Below are 11,908 nucleotides of genomic sequence, written 5' to 3' on the forward strand. Positions count from 1 at the left end.
AATAACCTCAAGAACTCCTCAATCTCAGCCCAATTCAAGAACGAAAGCAATTTCATGAATACATAACAAGAACATCAAAGCTTCAACTTTCTAGAACGAATTTAACATTGAAATTAACATGATTGGCGTGTGGGTGAACAAACCCAACACTATGGAAGCTTACATACCTGAATGAATCATCTTCTTGAAGAACTTGAAGGAAAATCTGGAAAGAAGAACCCTAGCCTTAGCTTTTCTTGAATTTCTTGATGGTAGAATCTTTGGAGTGAATGAGAGGGTTTGATTTGTGAAAACTGATTTTCTACACGTTTAGAGAAATTTAGATGACCATCTAAGGGTTTTTAGGACTAAAATACCCCTAAAGAAATAATTAAAACGAGCTGGGAGTCGGAATTATTTTCCACCAGGCAGTGAGGTCCGTGTTGGCTCCGCGTCGCGGAGTTGCTGCCAGGTTTGCGCGACGTTAGTAAATCAGTCATAACTTCTTACTCAGAACTCGGAATTGAGCAAACTCAGTGGCGTTGGAAAGAGGACTCGAAAGGATTTAATTTTCTATCTTGTAGCTCACCTAACTCATCCTGTACTATGAGTTATGGTCGTTTGAAGTTGACCCAAAACTTAAGAAAAAATAGGAATGACTTGAATGCTTTTCTCTTAGGTTCTTCTTGGAACTCAAGGTGCAACATCTAATGACCTTAACACTCAAGAAATTTTAAATTCCTTGCAAAAATCTCACTCACTATGAAGAACACTTCGAGTCTTAGCTCAAAATTTTTCTGGGGTGTTACAATACGACCCTGACCTTGACCCCTACCTAATACCCAACCCCAACTCTAACTTGAGACCTAACACCAGAATCTCGACCCTAAGACCTGAGATTCAACCTCAAACCCGAGATTGAGGTTGAGATTTCTACCCTGAGACTCAAGACCTGACCCTAACCAACCTAACCCCAATTCCTAACTCGATATCTGACTCCAAGCCTGAGACTCGAGTTCCAACCCCGACCTTGAGACTAAACCTTGACTTAAGACTTGACCTCGAGAGCTATCCTTAAGATCCCAACCACAAGACTAGAGACCCAACCCTAACACCATGACCTTTGATCCTTAACCTTGAGACTCGACCCCGACGACCTTGAGACCCAACCCTAAAATTGTGCCCGAGATCCTGACCCTAAAACCCAAGATCTAACCTTGAATCAATCTCAAAAACCCTTCTAGACTCGAGATACAATCTCAAGATCCAAGACCGTACCCAAAAAAAACAACCTCAACCTTTAACTTTGTCCCCAAGACTCGATAGCTATCCCTGACCTCTGACTCTAAGACCCAACCGTTGGACCTAAGACTTAACCTTAACCCTAAACCTAGACCAAAACCCCGATCATAACCCCAAGATTCAACATCAAATCAACCTCGACACCAGCCCATAACTTGGTCAATCTCAAGGGCTTGGTCCTATGTTGATTTGGGTCAGGTCCCATGTCGGTTCAGGGTCGAGTCTTAAGTTAGGTTTAGAGGTTGGTCACAGTTCAAGATAGAGTATCAACTTCGGGTCGTATCTCAGGTCAGGCATCAGATCCCCAATTAAGGTTGGGCTGGGGTGAAGTCTCAGTTTGGGTCCCCACGCGGGTTGGATCGTGTTACGATGTGGTAGGTGAAGGGGCTAGTGTTCTGGACATTTGTATTAATTAGGTGGTGGTGTGGGGGTGGGATGGTGATAATTTAGAAAATAATTTTCCTAAGTCATTTTCCTTAAATTAATGGAATATAAGTCCATTAGAAAAAGATTCTTGTATACGCCCTGTATTTTCTATATTTCACCTTGGTTGTATTTGTTGTGCGAATGAATACAATGGATATAGGTTGTATTCGCTGCGAATGAATACAATGGATACAAGCATCTAACACCCAAATGTATTGCTACGAATGTAAATAGGTAAAGTGTAACTACAACTGGTAATTATGCCACCAAACTGGATTAACATATCTTAAATTTAAAATGTAGTCTAAAATATATTTAAGAATTTAAATTCGATAAAATTTCGACATTATACACCGTCCAAATTTAACCCAATTCGTCCATTGGTCATCTCTAGTTTTCAGCCAAGTCACCGTCAAAATGTTATATTCTTTCTAACATGAGAGTACCCATAATATTTCAGTTGAAACAGATAATGTGTGACCATTCAGTGAAGAAATCACCAAAGGAAACTTCTTATTACATACTTCTTCTATATATGCACAATTTCTTCTTTTAATTGTATACGTTAGTGCAACAAAGTACTAAAAATATGTTTCTCTCTAAATAGGGATTTTGTGAAAATTCAAGGAAACTTCTATGTATTAATTTACTTAGCTTCTTGAGTATATATTTTGGCTCCTACTCTTGGAAGTTAGCGGTACAATACGTATAAATTCTTTTTAATAATGAATGACAATAAAATTTGAATTCAAAATCTTAGTTTGTTTTGATAACTTGTTGAAGCTAGCGTATGATCAGATCTTATCTAAAATTTAAACTTAAGTTGTTAGTAATATAATTTTATCTTAGTAAAATGTGTCATCTAAATTAGTCGGATCCTTTAGACAAAAAATGTCGAAGGTTTGTCCACTTTCTCAAGCATCTCTACCTTTAGAAAGTGACAACGAATGACTTCTTTTAAAACTTTTTGAAAATAGAAAACCTTGGAACGATAGTTTATTCAATTAATTTTTATAATTATAATGAATTTAAAAATAATAAAAAGTACTTCTTGAATCATTCAATATTTTTAATTTTTTCACTATATCAACTTAATCCATTAATGTTGAAGTGAGAAAGATATGTACATTTCTTATCTGAAAAATACTTCTCCACATGAATTAATAACAATTGAGTAATCAATAAATAGTATATACAACGTACCATAAAATATTTTTTCTCATGAACACTCAATAATTATTTTTTCCAATGATTTTATTCCATATAGTACACAAATATATAAAACCTACATACTTTATTTCTTTACCTTTTTTAGGGTTCTAGCACTTGTTTCCATACCATAAAACTACGTGGAGTCCATGCAAACATATTTGAAAAATAAATAATTTAATAAATATATATAAAAAAAAAAAAAAGGAAAATTCTAGGAAACTTCAAATTTCAAACACACCCAAACTCCCATTTCTTGTCCTCTATATAAAACCAAGAACACAAGTGTTGATATACATAATTTTTTCCCCTATTAAATCAACATTTTCTAGTCCTTTTTTAGAAAAAAAATAAAATTTTAAATCCCATTTTCTATTTTTAGGAAATAATGGGTTCTCTAAGGGATTTGGAGAATAATGTTGGAGAAGAATTAGAGAGGAAAAATGATGATGAAATTATTATGAAGAAGAAAAAAAATGCACAAATATTTAGGATATTGTTGGTTAATTTTCAAGAAGTTATATTAGGAACAAAGCTTTGCTTGCTCTTACCAGCTATCCCTTTGGCAATCTTGGCTCAATACTATCATTTTGCAAGAGTTAGTATTTTCATTTTTTTATTTCTCTTCCTGATTTTATTATACTCTTTCTATTTTAATTTATGTGATGTTTTTCAAAAAAAAAAATTATACTCAATCTAGGTAAAGTTTGATCAATACTTTAAAATATATTTTTCAGTAAAAACTGCAACTTATAGTACTTTTCGTATAAATTTTGAATCTATAAATTTTAGTTTTAGAATATACATTGAGTTGATATAATCTAATTTAGTTTTAAAAATTAATTAAATTGACGCATGAACAAAGAAAAATATCATATAAATTGAAAAAGAAAAAGATCAAAGTATTTCTTTAAATATTTTTAAGGATATATCATTTTTATGTACTATTATCTCCCTTCATCCGTTTGAGCAAAATGTTAAAAAAGAGAAGAGTAGAAAATTCATGAACCGATCCCTTCATCTACGCCTCATAGTAGAAACTATGAGATCATCCTCCTAAGGATGCCTTAAGGCATCATCCAAGAGTCACGAACCGATCATAGAACCTTGTTCAATATAATACATTAGCTATTCGCTCTCAGTTGAATTCAGAATATCGATGAGTCTTGTTTAATAAATAAAACACGTTAATTAGCTATTCGCGCTAAGATTAAATCAAGAACTATGAGATCACCCTAAGAACGCCTTTGGCATTCAAAAGATCACATACCAATTATTGAACCGTCAATTTTCTTATATTAAGTTGTAACCATCAAAATGGGAGAAGGTAATGAGTCGTTCTTAATTTTAAAAAAACGCGATTTTTAAAACCAACATGCTTAATAAACTATATAATAGTTAATAATTTAAAATATTTTTTATAATATTTAAATATTTATCATGATCAAATAAATATATGATGATTTTCATGTTATGAACAGCCCTGGATTTTTGCTTTTAGTTTGCTTGGACTTGCACCTCTTGCTGAACGTGTCAGCTTCTTGACTGAGTAAGTTGCATTAATATTTTGTTTTTTCTATCTCTTTACTTTTATGACAAAATTCCTAATAAAATTATTATTTTTTTGTTTCATTTCCACTTGAAAACTAAAAAAAAAAGACAAATTGCTCACTTCACTGGTCCAACAGGTATGTATTTGTTTCTTGCACCTCCTTCCATCTCATTTTAACGGTTGTTTTAGCTTTTTTTTTACGTCATATATATATATATATATATATATATATAGTTGAGAACCATTGCCAATTTTAATTTTGAATTCCTAATAAATGATACTCCTCTGTCAGACAATAGTGGTCCACTATTGACTTGGCACACACCGTAAAAAGCAATAAATAATAGGGATAATATTACTATATCACTCTTTGAATATATTAAATTTAATGTTTTAGGAAATATATTAGACATTGAATAGCAAGGGTAAAATAGACACAAAAGAATAAATTATCTCTTGATGTTCCAAATTGGACAAACATTGTTGGACAACTACATTTTTAGTATAGTGGATAAATAAAGATGGACGGAGAGAGTAATTTGTTTTAGATAAAATGACTAGTAATTTTGTGAAGGAAGACGTATATATCCCTAATTAATTTGAAAATAAAGATGTATTAATTATTGTTATGATGATTTAATGCAGTTGGGGGTTTACTTAATGCAACATGTGGGAATGCAACAGAGATGATAATAGGATTATTTGCACTTTATCAAAGGAAAATACATGTCCTAAAGTATTCTCTTTTAGGATCTATTCTTTCCAACTTACTTCTTGTTCTTGGAAGCTCTCTTTTTTGTGGTGGACTTGCCAACATTAAAAAAGAACAAAGATTTGACAGGGTAAGAATATTGCTACTTCATCAATAATATATACATATACTATATTATTTGTGTTTTCACCCTAGATAGTGTGATGCTTCTAGAGTTCGTTCATATCGAATTGTTCAAAAGCTCATCAACATGTCCAAGGGATTATGATGGCAATGTCGTCATATTCAACCTTGGAAAAGACGTGTCTGACTTTATTAGAATATACTTTTAAGAGTATAATAAATTTTAGAGTAACATCATTGAGCCTTATTTTATATAAATTATCATGTCAGTAAAAAATACTTACAACGGGTAACTATTCATAATAAGTGAAGTTAGTTAACTGAAAAACAAGATCTAATTAGGTAGCATATAAGTTTAAATTCCATTGATAATGTAAAAATTATAAATGTTGTCCGATATATATATATATATATATATATATATATATATATATACACATTCATACAAAATTTGGTATTTGATTTATATACACGTTAGTTTAAAGATTTTTTACACTATCAATATAATTTCTAAGCGGCCTTATTTAATTTTCAAGGTAACTAGTTGAACTAATTATGAACAGTTACTTATTGTTATCTTTTAGATCACTTGATAATTACTATTAAAAAAAAAAACTAATAACGGTCAACTTTTGTCGCTAAACAACAAAATTTCATCGTTATTCATATATAACAACAAATTAGCGAATTATCAAAATAAATTGTTAGTTACGAGCAATTTAACGCCAAATTGACTTCTTCTTTTTTCATTTTAACAGAAACAAGCTGATGTAAACTCACTTCTTCTTCTACTTGGATTGCTTTGCCATATGTTGCCATTGATGTATAGATTGGCTTTGGGGCCATCAATTAACAATATTAATAATAATGTAGCAACTTCAATATTGGGATTATCTAGAGTTAGCAGCATTGGTATGCTTATAGCATATGCTGCTTATCTCTTCTTTCAATTGAAGACACATAGACAATTCTTTGAATCCCCTGAGGAGGTAAGTTATCCTCGAACTTCTCTATAACGTCATCGTTTTTATCTGAATGTGTTTTAACTGCTATAGTAAAATGTTATTATAGAAAATGTATAATCCGACCTGATTTTGACGTCACTATTTAAACTTATGTTTCGTTTTTTGATATGATTGAACTTCATCTATATGTAACTTCAGATGTTATGTCTAGCGTTTGGTTTTGTCAAGCCTAACTTCAGACACGGAGTCGGGAGTGAGTGACTCTGCATATTTTCTAATAATGTGGTTAAAATTAGTAACCTCAAAAATAGGGATAAGGCACAAGTATCTCCTAGATTATGATCGAAATTTCAGAAACACACCTTAACTTAACTAAGGTCTTATTACTCCCTGAACTCTTTTTTTTGTAATTTTGTACACTTTTTGGCTTACATGTCACTCTCTGTGACTCCACATATAGTTGAACCGCGTGGGAAATGTTTGGATGTCACGTAAGCCAAAAAGGTGTATAAAATTACCAAAAAAATGGGTTCGGAGGTAATAGGACCTTAGTTTACTTGAGATGTGTCTTTAGAATTTCGATCATAGTCTAGCTTTTGCCTTATCCCTCATAAATAAGATGGGTAATTTGCTAAAAACAAGTTAAATTACATGAACATTGTAAACTTTTTATGTATTATAAAAATGTACGTATATACTTTAAATAATTTATTTTGATGACATATGAGCAGGAGGAAGAAGAAAATAAAGCTTCAGAAGATGAAGAGGCAGTGATTGGATTTTGGAGTTCATTTGCTTGGTTGATTGGCATGACTATAACTATTGCTCTATTATCCGAGTACGTTGTCGGAACAATTGAGGTAAAGTTAATCTGTCGTTAAATTGCTCGTAACTAACAGAATTTTGTTTTGTTAATCTGTCGCTAATCCGTTCGTAAATAGGATTAGTAATACTATTTAGATATAAGATGATCATATTTAATGTTTGATTTTCGATATAAGATGATCATATACATGATTAATATAATTTAATTTCCATATAACTAATGTAACGTTTGGTTTCTACTTATGCTAAGTTTAAACCCTTTATTTATACACTATTTTAGTATTGTATGCGAGATATATAAGAGTATCCTAAGACGAAAACGTACTTAAATTTACAAATTTGTAAATTACATATAATTCACGTATTATTTTCCGTATAACGATTTTTTTCAAATAATCTCAGGCTGCATCAGATTCTTGGGGGATTTCTGTGAGTTTTATTAGCTTAATAGTGTTGCCAATAGTGGGAAATGCAGCAGAACATGCTGGATCTATCATTTTTGCTTTAAAAAATAAGTTGGTAAGATATATATTAATACTAAAAAAATAATAATTTAATTTACTCGATATTTATACTAATTCATAAATACATTATACATGAAACATAATATATAATCTAAATAATTTATATATATATACCAATGCAGGATATATCTCTAGGTGTTGCATTGGGGTCAGCTTCTCAGATTTCTATGTTTGTGGTAAGAATTTTAATTAGCAATATTTGTTTCATTATATATACTATTTTTTTTATCGATTTATCTGATATACTTTATTTTTTATTAATCTCTTACAAAAAGAATGATATCTTTCTTCTTAGAAACTATTTAACTTTAGCATCACCCTTTAATTTATTGAATAACTTGTTGGAACTCTTAATTTAGGGGTGTACAAAACCGAATCGAACTAAATCGCGAACCGAGTCAAATCGAGAAAAAAAATCTGACTAGTGGTTGGTTTGACTTGGTTTGGTATTGGAAAAAAAACCCGACTATATTTGAGTTGGTTTGGTTTTAACTAAAAAAAAATCAACCCAAGACCAAACCAACCCGACATTAAATATATAATTTTAAAATTTTATTTTATACATAAAAATATTTACTTTGATATAATTTTTAAATATTTCTTATACTTTTTCATAGTTTTTATCTTTTAATATATTATTTCAAGTTTGAAACTTAGAATTCTGAATGATTCAATAAAGATTAGTCCACATATGTTGGTAATTATAATAAAGCTTAAATAAAAATCAAATTAATACTTATGCAAAAAGAAAATCAATTCAACACTAAGAATGACAATAATATTGAATATTTGTTCTTTGGTTTTACATTGGTTTAGACAATTCAAATACATAATCTAATTTTAATTTCCTTTAATATTTAGTCATGTAACTAATACTTATTAAACTTATTTTAGCATGATTTAGTACTTTTAAATTATGATTATTTTCATTATGACTTGTTAATTTGCAATATTTGTGTTTACGCGATTTCATTATTATTATTTTTTTGTTGGATATTTTAGTGTCATTACTCATATCATATTGTGTTATTTTCTTAAGAAACACCTTATTAGATAGTTGTAATTTGGAAGGACTAAAGAAATATTTGAAGTACAAGTAAATTATATGTTTGTATGAACACTTTACCGGAAAAATCCGAAAAAACTCGAAAATCCATAAAACACGAAAAAATCCGAGGTTGAAAAACTCGAGTTTTATTGGTTTGGTTTGGTTTATAGATTTAAAAATCCGACACAAATGGTTTGATTTGATATTTGAAAAATCCAAACTAACCCGGTCATGTACACCCCTAACCCTTATTATAGTACAATCGTTTAGATTAAAACACGCGAGGAACTATCAGCGCCACTTAGTTAAAAGGATAATTTTGATATACTTTGTATACATCTAGTTTATATTTCAATAGTCTTCTTTAATTTCTTTGAACTACATGTCTAGTCAATCACCGTCATAAATCTAGTTTATATTTCAATAGTGATCACTTAAAAAAATAACTATAATTAATTATCCATAAAAGTGAAATATTAGTTACCTGCAAAAAATTAAGGCATATTATTACTGATGATTACAATCGATATTTTCACAATATGTTGCTCGGACTCTTTAAAATTAATGTTACATCCGTGTCGAATTTTTCAAAGATACATTACTTTTGATAGATCTGACATATATATATCGTTATTTCTGAAGAGTCTGAACAACATAGTTTTTACACGATTAGTGTATATAACATGTTCACTATTTTTAGGTACCTTTATGTGTGATTATGGGTTGGATAATTGGAGTGGATATGGATTTGGATTTTAGCATACTGGAAACTGGTTCTCTTGCTTTTTCAATCATCCTCATTGCCTTCACCTTGCAGGTTCTTTTATTTATTACTATTGGACAATCAACTTCAATTTATTGCTAATTATGTCGATATTTTTAAAGAGTTCGAGCAATATATGTAACTAAAAAGATAAACTCACTTCAACCTACAAATTAGATTCTTCAAAACCATTACTTTCGATGAGAACACATATTTTTGTGTATCTGAATTCATAACTTTAAAAATACAATTTTAAGAACCTTAAAAGTTAAATTCATAAATTTTTAACTTTTAATCCGTCTCTCTTTGGACTAGTGTAGTCTTTTCATAGCATAGCATGATTTTCCCATGTATAAATTAAACCATATAGAAAGTATATAATATATGTTGCAAAATGAACCAAAATTTTGGAAGAAAACAAAATTTATACTAATAATAGAAACATTGGAGTTGTCAAATATGCTCCAAAACAAAAGGGCAATATTTTGTTTATTTTGTCCATATATATGAGGAAAATATATATGAATGACATGATAGGCTTATGGTACAAAACAAAAATGGAGGATGTCATGCTCAAATTATAAGTGGAACTTAGCTCTTAATTAATTTCTCATTTTATTTATTTTTCTCACCGATATTTGGTATTTGTATTTAGTCTCATAAAATCTTTGATTAACGTCAGAAACTATCACAAAATATCACATTAAGGTAAAACGCTCTCTAGCTAACAAAGATAACTTCATAATTCAGGCTCGAAATTGACCTCACTTCATTATATTCTATCTTTTTTCTTTTAAAACTCGTATATTCCTAATATCTCTTGCAGGATGGGACATCACATTACATGAAAGGAGCGATTCTCTGTCTTGCATATTGTGCCATTGGTGCTTGTTTCTTTTTCCATAAAATTCCAATCAGTAAGTCATTTTTAATTTATGTATTTTTTGTATACAAACCCTATTAATTACATTAAATGATACTTATGCATCCCTTTGAGAAAACATTTCACTTATATACACAAGAAATGTGATTACAAAATTTTATACTATCATTGCAATGTAACATTCTTTAGGAGGTTACTTATCTTATCTTTCATCTTGTTAATTCCACTTATTATGGATAGTAACAAGAAACTATTTTTATATGATTTACACTGTCAATATATAGAAGTTAAATCCTCTGACGAATTGCTAACTATTTTTCTTTTTTGGGTGTGTCGGGTGTTGTTAGATATTGAAAACTATTCATATGGGATCATGTCCGCTTAACCAAGTTCATTCAGCAACGTGATGAACCATCAGAAAGAAATTGATATGTATCTGATGGAGTCTATCTTGTACACGTCATCAACCGGATGTAATACTTCATTGCATCAATATGCATTTGTTCATCCAAATTAGAGCTTTCCCAATTACCCTTTTGTGGAGATTATTACATTTCATGTTTTGATTGGAGACCCTAATGAACATGAAATGTTAAAATAATAGATTTATATCAACATGGTTTAAGCTTTATGTAAATATATGTTCTTGTTTTATTACTACTTTTTTGCATAAATGTGGTGGATTTTGAGGAGAATAAGAAACATTCACTCCCATCAGTTGTGTATTTCAGTTGAGTATTTTGGTGGCCAATTAATAAAACTATCTAAGGTTCCATATATTCCTTTTTATTGGTAGGCATTTTTTCTATATGTTCTTGCTATTAGGGTATGGAGCATGATGCACTAAACTCTCACTATTTGTTGTTCGAGAAACCTTTATTGTCCCTTAAATATATGAAGGATTGCCTAACATAGTCCTTCATGTATGCATATACCTCACTACTAGAAGCTAAGTAAAGATTCTTTTTCCCTCGCAAATCAATTAAAAATTAGTATTCAAAACATGATTTTCTCATCGCCCATCTTCACCGAACTAATTTACTGCGCATGACGGGAAACATATTCTCATTAAAATATTGATAAACTTCTAAATCTTTTCGTATGTAAGCATTTTAATTTTTTTTCTCACTAATTCAATCAAAATATCATATCTGTCGAAAAATAGTAAGTTTTTTTAGTAGTGCCAGTATATGGGAATACCATAATCCCAAAATTGAATTTATGTAACTACACAATCAGTGTTAAAATTTGTGAGTTTAACTTATATATATATATATATATATATATATTCATATTAAAAAGAATTTTTAACTATCAATTCATTTTTATCTGTTTTAGCACATAACAGTCCTTAATTTAGAAAATAATCAGTAGCCACTTTAATCTGAGGATAGTTTTAAATATACACAACAAAGTAGTTAGTTTACAAAAAATATAGTTATGTTATTATTTACATAAAAAATAGTCAAAAGTCATAGAAAGTATACATTGACTATACATTATGATACACTTTAAAAGTTGAATACAGTATATCAGATCTTTAGCGGCAATTAATTAACGGCAATAGCTCAATTGCCGCTAAATATATATTTTTAGC

General features: G+C 30.0%; 1 protein-coding gene across 1 annotated transcript; it reads left to right on the plus strand.

The window, feature by feature from the left end:
• Nucleotides 1–3,235: 3,235 nt before the first annotated feature.
• LOC125835128 (vacuolar cation/proton exchanger 3-like) lies at nucleotides 3,236–11,090 on the plus strand. Its single transcript, XM_049514266.1, has 11 exons — nucleotides 3,236–3,514; nucleotides 4,398–4,465; nucleotides 4,576–4,604; nucleotides 5,114–5,310; nucleotides 6,062–6,292; nucleotides 7,000–7,128; nucleotides 7,496–7,612; nucleotides 7,740–7,793; nucleotides 9,366–9,482; nucleotides 10,255–10,345; nucleotides 10,659–11,090. The coding sequence occupies exons 1-11, from the start codon at nucleotides 3,305–3,307 to the stop codon at nucleotides 10,694–10,696; spliced, it is 1,281 nt and encodes a 426-aa protein (XP_049370223.1). The 5' UTR covers nucleotides 3,236–3,304; the 3' UTR covers nucleotides 10,697–11,090.
• Nucleotides 11,091–11,908: the final 818 nt, after the last annotated feature.

Source organism: Solanum verrucosum, unplaced genomic scaffold (assembly GCF_900185275.1).
Source record: "Solanum verrucosum unplaced genomic scaffold, falcon-dt-bn FXZP01000220.1, whole genome shotgun sequence".
Classification (NCBI taxonomy): Eukaryota; Viridiplantae; Streptophyta; class Magnoliopsida; order Solanales; family Solanaceae; genus Solanum; species Solanum verrucosum.